Source organism: Crotalus tigris, unplaced genomic scaffold (assembly GCF_016545835.1).
Source record: "Crotalus tigris isolate CLP2741 ecotype Arizona unplaced genomic scaffold, ASM1654583v1 scf7180000018224.911827, whole genome shotgun sequence".
NCBI classification, from domain to species: domain Eukaryota; kingdom Metazoa; phylum Chordata; class Lepidosauria; order Squamata; family Viperidae; genus Crotalus; species Crotalus tigris.
In genome coordinates, this window is record NW_024096891.1 from 573456 (window position 1) to 594566 (window position 21111).

At 42.3% G+C, this 21111-nt stretch overlaps 1 protein-coding gene across 1 annotated transcript in view; it reads left to right on the plus strand.

The window, feature by feature from the left end:
* SESN3 (sestrin 3) overlaps window positions 1-9313 on the plus strand; it is a 73324-nt gene extending 64011 nt beyond the window's left edge. The window contains exons 9-10 of the mRNA XM_039349072.1: window positions 501-645; window positions 3458-9313. Of these exons, the coding sequence (XP_039205006.1) occupies window positions 501-645; window positions 3458-3544 (232 nt within the window). The 3' untranslated portion in view covers window positions 3545-9313. The remainder of the gene's footprint in view (window positions 1-500; window positions 646-3457) is intronic.
* Window positions 9314-21111: the final 11798 nt, after the last annotated feature.

Consider the following 21111-nt stretch of genomic DNA (forward strand, 5'->3'; position numbering starts at 1 on the left):
CAGGGACATTCCTATACACACACACATACGGTGCAAAATACAATCATTTTATGTTTGCAATATCTCTTCAACCCCACTTCTGCAGTATTCTTTACAAAACTTTTCAGATGGATGACCATTACTGAACTGTGGGTGAAATTTTGCTAACTAAATGACCCGAGGTTCTTGTGAATCAGATTCCACAAAAATCTTAAAAATGATTTCCATGAAACAAATTCTTCTAAGAGGTTTCAACTCACAACTGAAATTGTGAATTCAACTCCGAATGATATTCTCTCCATCTTAGTAAATACGCTAGGTGAATTTGGTCCTAAGATTTTTTAATGAAAATTGGCTCTTTTCAGATGCATTTCAGGTTAAAGTCTGACAAAGCTAACTGAACTACATCATATTGAAATGGTAAGGTTTACAATCAAGCATTTTTATCCCTGCCCCCCCCAAAAGGAAAGGAATTGCTTTTTAAAAATATCACATGCTCAGCAAAGCTTTTTCTCATTTAGATATGATGACTATGATTATGGGGAAGTTAATCAACTACTTGAACGGAACCTGAAGATTTACATTAAGACAGTGGCCTGCTACCCAGAGAGAACTACCAAGCGCATGTACGACAGCTACTGGCGCCAGTTCAAGCACTCAGAAAAGGTGAGTCCCTCAAACACATTAGCACATGTCCTTTTTAATACCTAACCTGGGAAATTGCATTTCTGCAGAAGCGAATTGTCACATCCATACACTAAGTACACCTTTCCATTGCATTAATATTCTGCACAATGACGCGAGTGAAACCTTGGAATGATCACCCTTCTTCAAAACCGGTGGGTGGAATGGTCTACATTTAAAAGAAAGGAGATGGGATGGAAATTCTGCTTTAAGGCAGTGGCAGATGACAAGGATTCTGTAACATCTGGCTCTGAAGTAACTCTGGGACAGTTTCTTCTCACGTTTAACATTCCAGGTCATGCTGCAAGTGATGAGAACTGAGCGGGCACTCCTGAACTTCCTATATATTTGTAAAATTTATCTAGGCACCTGAAACCATCTAGATCAGATATGTCAAACACAAGGCCCAGGGGCCAGATGCAGCCCACAAAGTGGTTTCATGTGGCCCACGAAGCCATCCTGGAAACAGTGAGGGAACGGCCCCAATGCCTTGGCCCTGGCCCAGGCCGGCCGGGAGCCAATGTACAATTTTGTGGTGGCCATCTATGGCTCCTCCAGTGGACCATGCCTTGGCACTTGCCCTGGTCCCACCCCCTTCTGCCAGAGACCCTCAGATCTGTCCCACTCCTGCCCAGGCCCCCATAGGCACCCTTGATGCGAACGATGTAGAGCCGACCATACCCACCCAGTAGGCCACACCCACTCCATCCACGCCTACCCAGTAGGCCGCACCTACCCTGGCCACACCCACCCGCCCCCCTGAGGGCAACCACAATGCTGATACGGCCCTCAATGAAATTGAGTTTGACACCCCTGATCTAGATTCTAGGCAGCTTATAGAAATTAAGCATTAAAAACATGAGAGCAATAAAAAAAATAATTATGGCTAGAATGAAACATTCTAAAACTGAGATGTGGTATTATAATTGTCCCTCAAAGGCCTCCCCAAAGAGACCCGTGTTTTCACTAGCTCCTGGAAGGCCATGAGTGCGGAGGAGGGCACAGGCTCTTCAGGATTCGAGAGGAGGGGGCTGTCACAGACAGTGCTTACCAACAGATCTCCTGGTAGCTAGGGACACTCAGCAGGTGCTCCTTCATTTTCTGGGGAAGACAGGTGGAAAGTGTTCGGGAAAGGCTATTTCTAAGACACTGAAGCTCTGAGGCAGGTTGAGGCCTTCTAAGTCACGTCCCACACCTTATTATAGTCACAACCAGCATCTTGAATTGCACACAGAAACCTATTGGTACCCAAAGTATGAAGTGGTGTTATTTAGACCAATCATTAAAGGTGTAATGTGGCTGCACTGGGACCAACCACTACGTCAGGGGTAGGCAACCTTGGCTCTTTTATGACTCGTGGACTTCAACTCCCAGAATTCCTGAGCCAGCCATGCTGAGGGGAAAGGGAGAGGTTTCCAAGCTGAGCCATGCTGGCTCAGGAATTCTGGGAGTTGAAGTCCACGAGTCATAAAAGAGCCAAGGTTGCCTATCCCTGCACTAAGTCGACAGGCTGCTGCATTCTGGACCCTCTGAAGTTTCCAGATGGTCTTCAATGGCAGCTCCAGGTAGAATGGGTTACAGTAATCTCATTCCTTTAAACCTCACTACCCCACCTCTTGAAAGATCAAGCCGCTCTTTGAAAAAAGTTCTTAACACTATGAACAGCTCTCTCTATCTGTGTATTAACAATTTGTTTGTCTCAGAAGTGCTTTTTCAAAAGGCAACTGGGCTGTTCTTTTGAGGAAGAAGTTTTGCTTCCCATTCAGGAAGCTTTATCAGTTGTGGTGAGGTGTCTGTGTGTGGAAATGGAAGTCTTCTTTACACACACCCCCCACCGTCCCAACTGATGAAGCTTCTTGGATGAGAAGTGAAACCACCTCCTCCTCCTCCTCCTCCTCCTCCTCCTCCTCCTCCTCCTCCTCTTCTTCTTCTTCTTCTTCTTCTTCTTCTTCTTCTTCTTCTTCTTCTTCTTCTTCTTCTTCTTCTTCTTCTTCTTCTTCTTCTTCTTCTTCTTCTTCTTCTTCTTCTTCTTCTTCTTCTTCTTATTCTTCTTCTTCTTCTTCTTCTTCTTCTTCTTCTTCTTCTTCTTCTTCTTCTTCTTCTTCTTCTTCTTCTTCTTCTTCTTCTTCTTCTTCTTCTTCTTCTTCTTCTTCTTCTTCTTCTTCTTCTTCTTCTTCTTCCTCGAAAAACCAAAACCAGTCCTGTGCCAAACCGGATTGTAGTCAGCTAGAACTGTGTTAAGAGTATTTAGCATTTACAGGGTTAATGTTGTATCATTGAGAGAACTGTATGTAAGAACATGTAGCATTTAAAGGGTTAAATGCCGTTTCCTTAAGAGATTACTTCTGGGTAATGTAGTTCAGTTAGTTAATCCTATAGCTTATCTAGACAGTGGAGGAGTTAAAAAGTTTATCACACGATGTCCGGGCTAAGTGTAAGGGTTGTAAAATCCCTTTGTGAAACCAAGCATGTGCACGCATGGATGGCATCTGTAACTATGCTCAGTTGATATGGAGAATTAGCACTTTTTTACCTACGAAAAATGGACAGATATACAAAGACCAGACACATCTACAGCATAGTAAATCTCTGCTTAGCATTCCTGGACAATAAATATTTGTTTAAAACCATTTTTGTTGAGTTTATGCTATTTGGACCAAAACTACAAGGCATCTTAGTTTAGGTTCCAGAATAAGTCCAGTTGCCTTTTGAAAAAGCACCTTTCAGACAGCTATGGCCTGGATGACTGAGAATCTCCACAGGCATTCACCAGTTTGTTTCAATCCTCCCTTAGGTCCACGTGAATCTTCTTCTGATGGAGGCTCGCATGCAGGCTGAACTGCTCTACGCCTTTCGTGCCATCACCCGTCACTTGACCTGATGGGCCCAGTGCAGTCGTATGAGCGAAGCTTCCAAATAAGACGAGCAGTAAACTGCTGCCCTATTGGGTGGCATCAGGCCTATTGGATTCCGAGGTTGGAAAGCTGAAGCTGTATACTGTATCTGGCAGCTGTTACCGTGCAATCATCCCTCGCTTTTTTCTCTGTCTATCTATTTCTTGATGCTTAATTTTACTAGCGATAGCAAACATAACACTGTGGAATGCTTCTCCTGAAGTGGCTCCCCATCAAAGTATTGCTCACAAACCCTAACCCGGTTTGCTATCTCTGGTTCTTTGCTGTGTTCCCCCCCCCCCCTTGAGCTCAGAATTTAAAGGCTATCTTTTGAGGTTCCGATTATCGCATTCGGTCTCTCCTGTAGACAGTATCGTGCACGGGATTGTCTGTCTCTTCTCTTTCTTTCCTTTAGCTCTTTCTGGAATATTAACATGCCATTTTCCTTAATGCAGTGTATGCTATGTTTTAAGCTGAATTGCTCAGTTAGCTTGTTCTTACATAACTCCAAGAAATGTAATTCTTCAGCAGTAGTTTGGAGGTCATGTGGAATGAATGCAACTATTGTGTCTGGCTTTTTTTTTTTTTTAATGAAAAATGTGAAAGCAACTGCTGCAAACCCCGCGGCGTGCTACTGACACACAGCATTGGAAAAACTGTTTCCTGAATGCAGTGGTTCTCCCCCTATCCATTTCAACTGTACAGGTTCAGGGATTGCCTTATCCTCTTTGGCCTATGAATGTGTCACTTTCTGCCTCTCCCAGTGCACAGAGGTTCTTGGCAACCCAAGTCAGCAACTCAGTTTTAACTTGGCATATGGGGGTTTTATTTTATTTTTACCAAGTCACATCGTATAACTTTTAACACGGATCAGGCAGCCGTGCGCTGTGTGCAAGTTCAACACACATTGCCTGATCCAAAGGGGGGGAGGGAAATCTGTGCAAATAGATTGGTAGCTTTAGGAAAATTTGGGTTTGTGCTAACTCGTATCACCGGGGAATGGTGACCTGTCCTATTTTTGCTCTTCAGCTTCTCCAACCTTGTGCATCGAAGCAAGGATTCTCTTGCTGATCTGTAGCTGCTTCTCTGAAGGTTTTATATTGGGTGATATCATTGTTCCACCTTGCCCATTATTATGAGTTCTGGCTGGCAGTTGTTCTCAGGCAAGCCTCCTTAATTCCCTTGTAACTTGAGATCCTTTTGCTTGAGATGCCACTGACCCCCTTCCACAAGCAGAGAAAGTGCTTTCCCGTGAAGTTACATCTTCTTCCATTGCTGTTTCTTTTTTTAAAAAAAATATATAGAATAGTAATTACAGTGGTGTTAATTCAGTCTTTAAGAAATTTGATTCCTCTTGTGTTCCCCTGAGTGATAGTATCAGAGCAGGTTTTATATATATATATATATATATAATCTATATTTTAAAGCTATGAATCATGTTTCTGTGTGTTGTCATGAGTGAACAAAGGAAGTGCAATATTTGAGCAAAAAGACAAGTTTTTTTCCCCTCACAAATTTCTTGCTGAAAAGTCCTGTTCAGAATGGCTGGGGAACAGCTGTTTGTTCTTTCCCAAACATTGTTCCGAACCTCGGCTTGCTTGCCTTGAGCAATCAGCTACTCCCACATTGCCAAAGCATCTATTAAACAAAATTGGGGTGGAGCACAGATCCCTATACGTTTCCGCGAAGCCTCAATTCCTTCCAAACGGAGATGCCAGGTTGAGTTTCCCAAGAAATGACTGGCAAATGTGCCACAGTCACTTTGAATAGGTGGTAACCATTGATGGCTGGCCTTTTTGAGGAAAATATGTGAATTGCCAAAAAAAACCCACAAAAAAGATCCCTTCTCCGTGGTGCTTGAGCACACTCTTGCAGTTTTAGAGCACAAGATCTCAGTGTTTTTAATAGCTTTAAGTGTGTTATGTTGCATTTCAGCAAAGTGCCTGAATTCTGAACACTGACCCACTGAAACAGTGACTTTTCAGTGATGGGCTTATTCCAGGGAACACGAGTCATAACTAAGTCCCATTGAAATCTAAGCTGCTTTGGCCCAGTTGTGACTGTCTTGTCAGAATTGACAGCTTGCCCACTGCCTTTGAGTGGATTTAATCTACCAATAAATCTAAGCACTGACCAACATTTTGGCAACAAGAGCTGGACCTGTTTTGATGTAGACTCTTCCCTCACCCACCCACCTACCTACCTACCCCTTTCCTGGCTTAAAACTGACTCCAGTTTGTTTTTCTGTGCTTTGGAAATGAACGAAATGGGTTTTCTAAATGAGCTGTAGAAAACAAAATAGAATCATTCAAAAACAAAAAGTGAAGGATTTTCACAATGGCTTGTTTTATAAGAGTGATTTTGAAAGTCTTTCCGTAAAAGAGAGCAGACCAAGGGTATTTTGTTGAGCTTTTCAAAACTTACTGACCATCCTTTGTGACAGGATGTCGTTCTCCCACCCCTCTCCCTCCATTCAGAGGTTGAAATGATTGTGTTCGCTTCCCTGCACAGAGTTTTCCTCTGTATGTTGAACTGTAAGCTATTTTTGATATCCGCATTCTCTGAGGATACATATACTATACACTACAGATTTCTATCAGCTGCATCAGTTGCACAGTTGTAGCTTCTCTTCAAGAAATCTAGAAATTAAATTGTAAAAAACAATTTTTTAGAAAAAAAATAGTATTCCCCTTCCACCCAAAAGATTATCTCCCTCCTGCTGTTATACTTTCTGCAGTTCCGCCTCACGGGGAGACATTCAGTTGAATGGAGACAGCTGTTAAAGAATGGGGACTGGTGCAGGCACTAACCACACATCAACCTAATCTAAGTTAGCTACTGCTTGACAAACTTCCAGTCCTCCTTCCTTGCAGGTGCAGATAGCACGGGAATTCCACAGGCAAAGGGAGAGGTCTGCCAATTGTTTTGCTGTGGCAGAACGTGGGCACCTGTTCTTCGCTCAGCATTGGATTGCTGTGTCCAGAATCACCTGTGCAAGAATTGACTACCCTTAGGAGGGTCAGTAGCAGTTTTAGCTTTGAGTGGACTCTGGCTTTGAACTAGAGTCATGATGAAGGTGGAGAAAAAGCTGGTGAAGACTGGTCTTCCATCACAGAGTGACAGACCAACTACTGGAGAGAAATGTCTTTCCTTATATCTGTCTCTCTCTTTGCTCTGTGTCCTCAATCGCATTCTCTCCTCTTTGTCACTAGATAAGAAGGGACCTCAAGAGGAACAGCAAGTGATGGAAGTTCAACCTTCCATCATTTGCCATTCCTCCTGAGATCCCTTCAAGCGGGTACTACTGTCCTACTGTTCTGTAGATAATCTGGTTTGTCTTAACAGGGATAGTTACAAACGTGATCCAGTTCGTGATTTATATTGTAAGAGCTTTATTTTTTTTCTTTCAGAGAGAGATTGCGTTTTTTTTTACCTTTTTAAAAGAAACGAGTGTTCTAAATTCAGAAGCAGTAATGTCTTTTTCTTCTAAACGTTTCCTTTTATTATAACAAAAGATTCACCTCACCAAGAGACAGTCTTCACATTTCTAAGACCTTGTTTAGTTTTTCTTTTCTTTCTTAGTGAAGAATCTCAGTTCTGAATTCATTAGTGGAAACAAAATTTCACTTAGTACCTGATCTTCTTTTGGCATTGAAGGTTGGACTCTACTCTTTGAGAATTAGGAATTTTCCTTAGAAATAGAATGGCAAGTCTGAATGGCACAAAGAATTTCCAAGTATGATCTGGTGAGATTCAGCAGAGCAGTTAGATTTATCTACTTAAATAAGTTGGCATTGTGACATTTTTACATTGTGAATATTCAGAATAAACATCCATTTTTACTTTGCTTTTTATCTGATGTATTGCTTAACTTCATAAATGTGCCAAATTGTTAAGTGTGCAAGAAGAGAAGGGAGGAGAACAGCAAATGAGAAAGAATCAACTTTTAACAATTAAAATCTATCACAATTGTTTGTTGCATAGATGTAGTTTTCTGTTTTTTGTCTGCTGCTGTGGTTGTAGTCATCAGCAGCTGGCAGCCCATGGATCAAATTCTGTTCTGTTATCAGCCAAGGGGCAAACAAGACCTGCAAGTCAGAGTGTCAGCAGTAACATCACTCTAGAGAGGAGGGTTGGGGAACCTGGGGCCCTTCAGATGTTGCCAGACTACAGTTCCCAGTATTATGCATGACTGGCTACGTAGTTGGAGCTAGAAGTAACATCTGAACAACATCTGGAGATTGATGTTTCCTTCCATTGTGGTAGAGTTAAGTAGTCCAGTAAACTTCTCCAAGTGTAGGGAGGACAAAGGTTGGGGCTTTGGCTCCAGATAGGACATACTAAGGCCCTTAAGCATTTGTTCATATCTTCTGCTATATTCTTTGGGCAAAAAACCTAAATTGAATTATTTCATAACTTCTCTCCCACAGCTGCACTGAGTTTTTTTGCAGGAGTGGAAGAGATCAATTCACAATTACACTTGGCCAAGAGATACTATTTCAGTAAGTGGAGAGGATTAGAATTTGAATTTGCACATTTAGCTTATCTCTGCATCATTAAAAACACAGATTCTGCAACTTAAAGAAGATCTTCCAATGCCATACTTACATTAAAAATGGGCTTCGTGGGAATGCTCTAGTCCAGTGTTTCTCAACCTTGACAGTTTTAAGGCACGTGGACTTCAACTCCCAGAATTCCACAGCCAGCATTGCTGGCTGTGGAATTCTGGGAGTTGAAGTCCACATGCCTTAAAATTGTCAAGGTTGAGAAACACTGCTCTAGTCTTGGAATAACTGATACATCAGAGGAGATGCCAAGTTTCAAACTGAACGATTCAGGGCCCTGAATGTAGCCATGTAGATTTCCAGACCTCTTACTTATCTCTATTCCACGACTAGATTCCGTTTCAGCTTAGAAAGGGCTGGAGTGCAATTCTGGCTGTTCAAGGGCATCAGGCCCACTCTTTCCTCCTGCTGGCTGGGGAATTCTGGGAATTGAAGTCCACACATCTTAAATTTGCCAAGGTTGAAAAAAAGAGATTCTGGATTGAGGCCTTCAGAATCAAATAAGATTAAATAATAAATATTTCTTTAAACCAACCGACCACCGTTGGAACCGTTTAATTGGTAAACAATGAACAAATTTGCTCTGCAATTCCATTTGATTTTTCAACCTTTTTTTATAGAATGGGGGGGAGTCATTTTAATGTAATGTCGTATATGTGCTTTTTTTCTATATATATAAAGAGGCGAGTAGGCACATAAGCGCGGGAGAGGTTTAGATGGATAGGATTTTTGATTCGAGATCTTTTTTTTTCCCAAAAAAATGGGAATTTTTTAATCTCCATCCTTTGAACTGAAAAGGGGAATCCTGGGAATTCTTTGTTCTGCTATCTGTGAAAAATTCAAAGCAAAGTTCCAGTGCACACGAGCTTCTCTTAAGTGTTGTTGTTCAGGTGTGCTTTGAACATAAAAGGTGCAGCTTGCTTTAAAAGTGCACACATTATGGTAAGGAATTACTTACAGGATCAGATTTGTCCCTGCAAGAATTTTGTACAGAACTGTACAACAGATCTTCCACCTTGCCAGATCAGTGATGCATATATTTCCCTCTCGAAGAGAAGACATGGCAACTGTCAAGAGACTGTATGTCTGTGAAGATTCTCAATCATCTAGGTCAGGGGTTCTCAACCTTGGCAACTTTAAGACTTGTGGACTTCAACTCCTAGAATTCCTCAGCCAGCTTTGCTGGCTGAGGAATTCTAGGAGTTGAAGTCCACAAGTCTTAAAGTTGCCAAGGTTGAGAACCCCTGATCTAGGTCATTGTTGTCCCAAATAAGCTTTTTCTTAGTTTTTTCTTTGAAAGCGTTTCACTGAAGACGTTTCTTGGGTGAGAAGCGAAATGTTTCCAAAGGAAAAAACCCAAGAAAGTCCAGTTGCCTTTTGGAAAAAGCACCTTTGGGACAACTGTCAAAAGATGTTTCTGATCAGGTGGAGAAATCTGTATGTGGAAATAGTTCCTTTTTGGGCAAAAGCTACATAATTCTTAGTCTCGGTAAAAATTTCTTCTCTCTGAGGTTGTGCTTTGTTTTTAAATCCTTTCTGTATACATGCATGCTTCAGGGTGCTTTGAGATTAAAGTGATCAGTTCTTTGGGGAAATGGTGACTGGGGATGATGGTAGTTGAAGCCCAACATGACCAGAAGGGTGTCAGAGAAAGAAAGGTTGACTCAACCTTTTTGCAGTGTACGCTGCCTCAGAGTGCATGAACTTGAGTGAAGAGGGAGAAATTGATATTATAAAATATCTTAAGGCTTCCTGACTAAATCATTCAGGAAAGGTCAGCGTAGAAAAAAGATGGTTGCTAGATCTAGATTGCCTTTGATATTATGTACTTCTGTGCCTACTTCGGCAGCCTCCAAATAAAGCTCCCTTTCTCCCCAAGGGAGAAAGCAAGGGGTTATGATTTGAGGCTCAGGCTTGCTCAAAATTTTAACTAGGGAACACTCAAAGTTTAGATTCCTATGAAACAGAACTTCAAAAATATTTTATTTCTTTGTAGACTGATTGGCACCGCAGAGAGCAACATATGAGTCTATATATAATATAGATGGACACTGGTTGATCTCCTGAATCATTCAGTTAGCAAGCCCTAAAAAAAAAAATCAGCAATTTCTCCTTCTTCTTTCAAGTTCACCATGCATGACTCCTGAACAAGCAGCCTGAATATGTATAGCATTTGGAATGGCGCTCTGTTCTAAACCTGGCTTGTATCAAGTTGTGGTTGGATGAAGACCTGAGGCAAGTGGTCAGCCATACAAGGGGAGCGAGGTTCACCGAAGCACTCTCTACTTCTCCCACCGCAGCTTCTCCTCCAGAAGCCCTGGATCTTTCCAATTTACTTAAAAGGCAAAGAAGCAAATTGAGTGTTCAGCTATATACATAAATTCTGCTGAATTGTTCACTCATGAAAAGATAGAAATGATCAAGAAGGATCCATCAGAAAGTCCTCACGCTCCTCGGTACCACATCCCCTAATGGCCTTATTACAATCCCAGTGGATGTGGGCCCAATTAAAATATACCTCCAAAATTTATCAAAATAAGCAGGTCATCACAATCTGGACTTTTCCCAGACTTCCACTCTCCAAATGTAGGGAGACCACACTTCCAAGCCTGTCTAGAGTGTGGAAGGCTGGTAGAGTCCTTGTTATCTGAGACTAAAACAAAATGGTGCCTGAATGTATGCTGAGTGGCCCAGTCAACAGGCTCTGAGACTGAAGTTGCATCTATAAACATCGAGTTGCACTTGGTGAATACTCAAAAAAAAAAAAATGAAATCACTTTTTTCCAATGGGCTTTTTGGGGAAACATGTCTTTTCCTCCCATTAAATGTAGTGTATTTCTAGAAGCTGTGATAGGCCTTTATGGTCCTTGACTTTGTTACTGTAACTTTTTTTTTTCTTCACAATTTGTGAAATGTAGAATTGCAGCCAGAAGTGAGGTGGGATTATGTCCACCTTCAGTTGTGTACTGTGTTATGGCTGTACGTAGATTAAGCTAATATTATTTAGAATTTCCACGGCTGTATTATGTATGTGTATATGGGTTGTGTTTGTGTGTGTTCTGGTTCGTGGGGAGAGAATGAAGATATGTCTGTGGGTTTAAGCTTTTTAGGGTTTGGTGTCTGGCTTTTTTTATAAGTGACTCAATAACCCGTAACCATTTAAACTGTCCTTTCCTATTAATTTGAGATCATGTGTTTAGTATGGGTAATGTGAAATTATGTATTTGGAAGAGACAAAATCATTTGTACTGTTCTAAACCTGTGGGAATGGTTGGTTAGCAATATAAGAATCCAGATAAGATATTTCACATAGGAATGCCTCTTCATGCTTGTTCAAAAATGTGTTGGGAAAATGCAGAATTGATACCTAACACTTAAGAGAAACCACAACACAGGGCAGAATATGTGGAAGAATGAAGTATATAGTCAATTTCCCTTTTCACCTGCTGTCCAAAGTTTATCTCCAAGAAGATTTGTCGGACACGTGGGAAGAGGAGCTTTGTGTATTTTCAGTTTTCCCTGGAGCCAGAAGTAAGGACATAGACAAAAATCAAAATACATCTTTGATTGGCTACAAGGATGCTTCAATAAGAGTATCCTCTGAGTGACCCATATTTGGCCCACTAGTTGCTTGCAACTGACCAACAGGCTTTTCCACCAATAATTTAATGCTAGTAAAGAGGGTGAGATTGGGAGGAAAGGATTTTTATTGTGTTAATGTGATCTTGGATAACTTTGATTCTGTTACCTCAGGACATGTTTGAAGTTATTTCAGAGCAACAAAAAGTTGACAGGGGTGTCCCTTTCCTACACTCCAAAATACAAGTATCACAGGAATAACTGGAGCACTTGTGGGCTTTAGATTACCCTTAATAACACCAGCAAAATGAAAATAGCGACATAGACCCATTCTTTTTGAAAACGTGCAGATTTAAGATCTAACCAAGACTTTAGTTTTAAAGTTTTCTAATCAAGATGCATATTGGACGAGCCAATCTTACTGGATCTATCTGTGTGACTTACATTTTTTTCTGCCTTTCTTGGTTTAAGCTTTTAGTTACTCATCTTGAAATTGTATTTGAGCAGATCCAGAAAAAAAAATTTAGTGAGCTGAAATGAAACATATTTTTCAATAAAGTAATATGTGTGTGCATATTAACCTGTTAACAAGCAATTCATAAAATCTGCACTTTTTATGAGGTTTTCAAGAAAAAAATCTATTTATAGGTACGGAAGAATGGGGTTTGTTTAAACTGTATAGCATTTATACTTGCTGAAATCTCTTTCATTGTTATCAGCAGGAATTTTACTGGTTCAATAAAACTGGCAAAAAAAAAACCCCACCTGTTGTCCTGTTTCTTATTTTCAGTTCAATGAATGGCACCATCTCTTTTATTGTGTATTTTACCTGAAAAGCAAAGTATCCAGTGATGGCAAAAGCTACAGTGTCAAGCAGTTCAAGATAGGCCAAAAAAAATTATTGTTATCAACTAATATTGGGTTGAGCCACTGTTTATTGAATTAAGTCCCCAGTGGCTGGCTTCACAGAATAACCTCAGCCTCTGAAAACAACCTGCTTTTTGGTTTAGTGCAGGGGTGTCAAACTCAATTTCATTGAGGGCCGCATCAGCATTGCGGTTGCCCTCGGGGGAGTGTGGCCAGGGGGGGTGCGGCCTACTGGGTGGGCGTGGATGGAGTGGGAGTGGCCTACTGTGTGGGCGTGGCCAGCTCTACATCATTCGCATCAAGGGTGCCTGTGGAGGCCTGGGCACAAGTGGGACAGATCTGAGGGTCTCTGGCAGAAAAGGGGGTGGGACCGGGGCAAGTGCCAAGGCATGGTCCATTTCCTCATTCCTCACAAAGGGTGACACTTCCCCAGCATGCATCCAGGGGGCGGGGCCGACACGGCAGGGCCTGGTTCCTCGCTGTTTCCAGACGGCCTTGTGGAGCTAAGACTGAATGTGTTTCAGCATAGATGGCCACCAGAAAATTGTATATTGGCTCCCAGCTGGCCTGGGCCAGGGTCAAGGCAGCGGGGACCATTCCCTCACTGTTTCCAGGATGGCTTCGCAACACATGAAACCACTTCATGGGCCGCATCCGGCCCCCGGGCCTTGTGTTTGACATGTCTGGTTTAGTGGGATGTTTGATCTAATGGTTAAAATATCAGGCTAGAAAGCCAGGAGATTGTGAATTCTACTCTCACTTTAGACATGAAAGCCAGCTGGCTGAGTCACTCTCTGAGCCAACAACTGGGTTGCTGTAGGGAAAACAGAAAGCAGAAGGAGGTATACTTGCCACCTTTAGTTACTTATAAAAATAATAAAAGCAGAGGGGTCCTTGGTGGTCTCTGAGCTTGGTTGTTTTCTTGCAGACGATTCATTACTCAAACTAGGTAACATCATCAGCACTGATGGTGTTACCTAGTTTGGCTAACGAAATGTTTGCAAGAAAACAACCAAGCACCCCCTCATTTCAACCCCGAGCTACAAATATTCTCCTTTATTAATAAAAGCAGAATATAAACTAAATGTTAAACATCAGTCTAAGATGATTGGCAGCCATTTATCATGATGGTTGCCTATTACTTGTAAGATCAGCACAAGCTTGTGTTTGAATATTTGTTTCAACCAACATCAAAAAAGGTGGTTCTTGATTGCTTCTTCAGAACTTCTTGGGAAGACCTGTTGACCACTTGGAGAAATAGGATCTGCTCAGGAGACCAGCAGGATTATTTATGCCAATTTCTGATTCACAGAGTCTAACATGCCTTCTCCAAAGCAAGAATGAATTCTATACCTTTCATAACATCTCGACATTCCTCGACCTTTGTGGATCAGAAGTGCAGTGTCTATCAGGATGGTGATACAGTGTGCCTTTAAATTGGCCTAAGTTGGAAAAACATCCCAGATGATGTCAGTGGTAAACCAATTTTATATACATTATTGCCCAAAGAACCAGATGGCATACCCCAGTTTGCAAAAGTGAGCAGTCACACATATTACTGTACAACCCAGAATTCATTACTTCACGGTACATGCTGCTGTAACTTTTTTTTTAAGCTGTCCTACACACACCCCCATGATTATCCAATCAAATTACATGATTCAACCATCAATTCTGACAAGGTAGCTGAAGCTATCTGAGTGGGTTCACACGCACCCATGATTATCCAATCAAATTATATCAGTCAACCATCAATTCTGACAAGGTAGCTGAAGCTATGGGGGGAGGGTGTTCTTTTTTGCTGTTAATTTTTTTGACTTTTTAAAATCAATATGTTTGACATGTACCACCAGTCCTTTGCATTGCAACAAAAGGTATTTCAAATATTAATCTGTGAGCTTTTAATTAACCTACCCCCACCAGGCTCGAAGTTGACCCGGCCTTCCATCCTTCTGAGGTTGGTAAAATGAGGACCCAGATTACAGGGAGCAATATGCTGACTCTACAGGGCTGTAAAGCACTGTGAAGCAGCATGTAAGTGCTATTGCTATTAATTATAACTGAATCCTGAAACCCTTTTGGTTTTTTGAAATTAAGAAGCTTATGTTGTCCCTACTCTTTAACACAAGAGGGCGATGTTAGGTTAGAAATACTTATTCCAAGTCTAGAAGCCCTTTTCACACTAACAATGGAAGCTAGTTTATCTAGAGCTGCAGTTCATGAAAGCATTTTATGAAATTTATTATTCTGAAAAGGTCCTCACACTTGGTAACCAATGAAGCATCCCCATGGTCGTGTGATCAAAATTCAGGCACTTGGCAACCAGTATGTAGTTGAGATGGTTGCAGTGTCCCAGGATCACATAATCACCATTTGTGACCTTCCCAGCCAGCTTCGGGGCAAGCAAAATCAATGCAGGATGTGGGATTGGTTTACTGACCATCTGATTCATTTAACAACCGAATTACTTAACAAATGACCAAAAATGCAATGAGCTGAGGTGGCGCAGCAGTTAGAGTGCAGTACTGCAGGCCACTTTAGCTGACTGTGTTCAGCAGGTCAGCGGTTCAAATCTCACCGGCTCAAGGTTGACTCAGCCTTCTATCCTTCCGAGGTAGGTAAAATGAGGACCCAGATTGTTGGGGGCAATATAAATATATATATACATTGCTTACTGGTGTACACCGCTTAGAGAGTGCTCGCACTTAAAGTGGTATATAAGTCTCATAAATAAATAAATAAATAGGTCATAAAAATCGGGTGTGACTCGTTTAGCAATCAACTTGCTTAGCAACAGAAATTCTAGTCCCAGTTCTGATCATAAGTCAAGGACTACTTGCAATTTCTAATGCAGTGGTCTTAACCTGGGGGTTATTTGGGCATATGCTGGGGGAAATGTACTATAGGAATTTGTACTGTAATTTCCTTTTTGTGGGGCTGCCAAGATGCTTGTGTGAAACAAGTCTTTTGTTAGTTTTTGGGGAGGGGAGTTAATGATACTATTCAAGGCTGGGAAAAGGTATAATAATAATGATGATGATAAAGTTGGAAGGGACCTTGGAGGTCATCTAGTCCAACCCCCTGCTCAGGCAGGAAACCCTATACCATTTCGGACAAATGGCTGTCCAGTCTCTTCTTAAAAACTTCCAGTGTTGGAGCATTCACAGCTTCTGGAGGCAGGTTGTTCCACTGGTTAATTGTTCTAACTGTCAGGAAGTTTCTCTTTATTTCTAGGTTGCTTCTCTCTTTGGTTAGTTTCCACCCGTTGCTTCTTATCCTGCCTTCAGGCGCCTTGGAGAATAGCTTGACTCCCTCTTCTTTGTGGCAGCCCCTGAGATATTGGAACACTGCTGTCGTGTCCCCCCTCGTCCTTCTCTTCATTAAACTAGACATACCCAATTCCAGCAACCACTCCTTATATGTTTTAGCCTCCAATCCCTTAATCATCTTTGTTGCTCTTCTCTGTATTCTTTCTAGAGTCTCAACATCTTTTTTACATCGTGGTGACAAAAACTTCGATGCAGTATTCCAAGTGTGGCCTTACCAAGGCATTGTAAAGTGGTATTAATACTTCACGTGATCTTGATTCTATCCCTCTGTTAACGCAGCCTAGCACTGTGTTGGCTTTTATGACAGCTGCAGCACACTGCTGGCTCATATTTAAGTGATTGTCCACTAGGACTCCGAGGTCCCTCTCACAGTTACTACTATTGAGCAAGGTGCCCCCTATACTATACGTATGCATTTGGTTTTTCTCGCCAGAATGTAGAACCTTACTTCTTTCACCACTGAATTTCATTTTGTTAGATAGCGCCCAGTGTTCAAGTCTGTCCAGATCCTCCTGTATCCTAAGCCTGTCTTCTGGAGTGTTGGCTATTCCTGCCAGCTTGGTGTCGTCTGCAAATTTGTAATTTGACCCGATAGTTTAAAAGCCATTGTTCTGATGCTATTAAGAAGCTTCTTACCAAAACTAGCCTGTACCAAAATGCTGTGCAGTCTATAGCCTTTGCAGTTGATATGCTGAAGACTAAAGCATCACTGTACGTTAGGGAATGTATGGGTCTCTCATTCAGAGATGGTTAAATATATCTCTTATATTTATAATTCTGCAAATGTTAACATTCTGGCTAGGGCAGAGGTCCCCAACCTTTTGGGCACCAAGGACCGGTTCCGTGGAGAGAGGTTTTTCCACGGACCAGATGATGCGTGGTTTTGTGTGCTATCTACATCCCACAGGTGAGGTTTTGCTTCTTTGTGCAGACTGGTTGTTGGCATGCCGCGGCCCGGTACTGGTCCACGGACCGGGGGTTGGGGACCCCTGGTCTAGGGGGCACTTAAACCAGTGGCCCTCAACCTTTGCGGCTTGGCTGGGGGGGGGAAGAGGGGAACTGGGCTGAGCAAGTGACGAACCGGCATGTGCACACACAGCCCTTGCACAAGTGGTGGGCTGGCACTCATGCATGCAGCTCAACTTGCGCAAACAGTGAGCCAGTGCACATGCGCACGAATGGCCACCACACAAGTTGAGCTGCACTTGCATGCACACGCTCCAGCCAGCCACTTGTGTGGCCCAATTCCAAATAGGCCACAGCCTGGTAGTGGGCCGTGGCTTGAGGGGGTTGGGGAGCCTGGCTTAAACAACAAAGCACCAATAGGAAGTTGGATCAACCAATCAGCGTGCAGAATGTGTACTTCCACACCATGCATAGTTGAGATTTGGGAGGCATGCATTTCAACCTGTCTATAATAATCTGCAACCTATGCTTACTCCTCAACTCTTTGCAGAATGGGTGTGTGTCGACACCTACGCGCAGTTGCAGACAAGTCTAAATTAAGTTTTGCTCATCTTGGCTACTCTGGCTAGAATGGAAAAACAACACTTGGGTGATTCTATCTTACACATTACAGATTGTGGCACTGAGTGACAAATTCAGTTGTTAAGATCTAAATAAACTTGATTTCAAATTGAAGTTCTTTGTGCCCCACTCCTGGTATTTCTGATATGCTAATTAGTAGTAGAGGATACGTTCATATAAAAATTCAAGGGAACTTCCATGGACTGTCTTCAATAATTTAATCTCCAGGGTAAATATTAATGCTGTGGGTCTGATTTAGGAAGCAGGTCTTCTCTCCTGGGAACTAAGATGAATGAATTCTTTCCATTCACAAAGAGATTAGGGTAAAATGGGATTCCTTGCAGATTAGAGAAAGTGGAAGACCTTTGAATCTTCCCCTAATATTTCTACAGAATGGACACAACATCGGTTGCAATTTATTCTAGGGCTGTTTTAAGTGTGCCCATCTTCAAGCCAGTGTTGACACCTGGCAACTGCGTATACCAGCCCCTGAAGTTTTCTTGGCAAGATTTCAGAAATAGTTTGCCATTGCCTTCTACTTAAGGTTGAGCGAGGGAGCTGGCTTTGTGCCTAAGGGGGGGGGGATAGAACTTAGGGTCTCCTATTTTCTAACCTGGTTCTTAACCACTACACCAAACTGGCTCTCTTTAAGTCTTACGATTCCCCTCAAGATGTTAGATTCATCCAAAACTGTCCTTCCTTTACAACAGGGGTCTTCAAACTTGGCCCTTTTATGACTTGTGGACTTCAACTCCCAGAATTCCTCAGCCAGCGTGCCTGGCTGAGGAATTCTGGGAGTTGAAGTCCACAAGTCACAAAAGGGCCAAGTTTGAAGACCCCTGCTTTACAATATATGGAAATGGATTTAGCTCTTCATCGCTTTCATTGCCATTCTTCTATCAGATTCACATCAATGTCACTCTCGTTTCTATCCTTGTTTGTGTATCAAACAGCAACAAAAAATAGGGTGTGCTGAGACAACAGAAACCTTTGTACTGACATGCACTGGGCTTGAAAAAAAAATCCATGCATACAATCACACTAGAGATAAGCCTAATAGCAGGCCCAAACCGGAATGCAGAGAAAATGCAGGTGAGTCAATTGCAATATGTAAAATGACTCAAGCAGTAAATACAAAACTTAATTTTGGATTATACTCTGTCAGTAAACAAAGTTTAGTTTTAAAAAGCCTTCCAAAATGGAATGGATCATTACTTTAGCTGCCCCTAAAGGTGAATTTATATTCTTACAAGAGGAAAAAAAGCAGCAAGGAAGAGCATTTAGAATAGAATAGAGCTGGAAGGGACCTTGGAGGTCTTCTAGATCAACCCCCTGCTCAAGCAGGAGAACCTATACCAGAGATGGCAAACATTTTAGAGACCGAGTGCCCAAAAACTGGCCCCGCCCCTGCTCCGTCCCCACCCTGCCTGCCCGCAGGGCCGCTCATCGCCTCCAGGGCCCGTCGCAGATCGCCCAGCAGCACCATGGCGGCCATGCCCTCTGCACACACCCCGCAGCATCAACTGCGCAATGGGGCATGAGGGCAGAGTCTTGTCTATGCTGTCTGGCTGCCATGTCCTTGGCTGCACTGCTCTGCGTGGGCCACGCTCGGGGGGGGCGGCACTCCTCAAGGGGGGGTGCTGGTGAGGAGGGGGGAGGCAAGGCTGGGGCAACAGCACGTGTGCCCACAGAGAGGGCTCCGAGTGCCGCCTCTGGCACCAGTGCCATAGGTTCACCACCCCTGACCTATACTATTTCAGACAAATGGTTGTCCAGTCTCTTCTTAAAAACTTCCAGTGTTGGAGCATTCACAGTTTCTGGAGACAGGTTGTTCCACTGATTAGTTGTTCTGTCAGGAAATTTCTCAATTCTAGATTGCTTCTCTCCTTGATTGGTTTCCATTCATTGCTTCTTGTCTTGCCTTCAGGTGCTTTGGAGAATAGCTTGACTCCCTCTTCTCTGTAGTAACCCTTGAGATATTGGAACACTGCTATTATGTCACCCATAGTCCTTCTCTTCATTAAACTAGACATACCCAATTCCAACAACTGTTTCTTCATGTTTTAGCCTCCAGTCTCCTAATTATCTTTGTTGCTCTTCTCTGTACTCTTTCTAGGGTCTCAACATCTTTTTTACATCATGGTGACAAAAACTGGATGCAGTATTACCAAAACATTGTAAAGTGATATTAACACTTCATGCGATCTTGATTCTATCCCTCTGTTAATGCAGCCTAGCACTATGTTGGCTTTTTTGGCAGCTGCAGCACACTGTTGGCTCATATTTAAGTGATTGTCCACTTGGACTCCGAGATCCCTCTCACAGTTATAACCATTGAGCAAGGTACCACCTATAGTATTCCTGTGTATTTGTTTTTTCTTGCCTAAATGTAGAACCTTATTTTTTTCACCATTGAATTTCATTTTGTTAGATAGCGCCCAACGTTCAAGTCTGTCAAGATCCTTCTGTATTTTAAGCCTATTTAATTGAGTGGTTCTTGCATGCTCTAAATCTTTCTTCAGCAGTCCGTAATTTCATAAAGTATGACATCCACTGCCCTCGAGAAAATGCTGTTTATTTTCTTAACAATTGAATTTCTGTGCTGTCTTCATCTCAATGTCCTGCAGCAAGTTCAAAACTTACATGTATTTTAAGAAACCACTACAATGCGTAATAAAAATAGCTGGGGGTGCAGGGATTGCCAAAGATAGCAGAGTTCTAGAAATCTGAAAGAAAACAGTTCATGTTTCTCAACGTTGGCAGTTTGGAAATGTGCGGCCTTCAACTCCCAGAATTCTCCAGCCAGCACAGCTAGCTGGGGAATTCTGGGAGCTGAAGGCCACACATCTTCAAGTTGCAGAGGTTGAGAAACACTGTTTTAGGACCTAGTCTGCTGTTCCTTCAGTCAAAACTTTATTCTGTTCCATTCACTCATCTCCATTCCTAAGGCTGTTCCCATACATAACATATTCCTTCCTGCACATTGCATAATTTGTTGATAAATGTTCCATTACTAAGCCATTAAGTGTGCTCCATTCTCCAATTTTGCAGTATGTTTGCCTTCCATGTTCACACACCTTACGGGAGGAAAATTATATGGGGCTGTTCTAGAAGTCTTCTGCAAATCCTGGGACTTGCACAGAATTTGCATGATCAATCAATCATTACTTCATTTATTAAATTTATCTGCCCCTTCCCCACCTCACCACAAGGTGACTGTGGGTGGCTTACAATGCCCCTTTTTGCATTGCTGGTACTAACTTTGCCTACGCGATAATCACATTTCTGGAAACAGAGGCAATATATTGCTATAAATGATGTCTTCAAAAGCTTGGCATATCCAAAAGGCCATTCCTTTCTGCACAGAACACAGTGAATTTGGGTTTGGTAACTTTTCTTGGGCCGAGCCTCCTGAAGATTAAGGGGGAAAATCCCCATTTTGGGTCCTGCATCATTTCAGCTAAGGGACTACGGTTTTGTTAATGTTTCTGCAGGAGAAGAGGGGTGTCTTTAAAGCTACCATTTGTGAATATCCATATATTTCAATGAATCCTTAATTCTTTGAACCCGTTTGGTAGACTTCAGATGCAATATTGCTTTAAGTCAGTGTTGACTACTGGAGATTGCCTGGAAAAGTCCCTGAGGTTTTCTTGACAAGATTTTGGAAATGACTTTGCCATTGCCTTC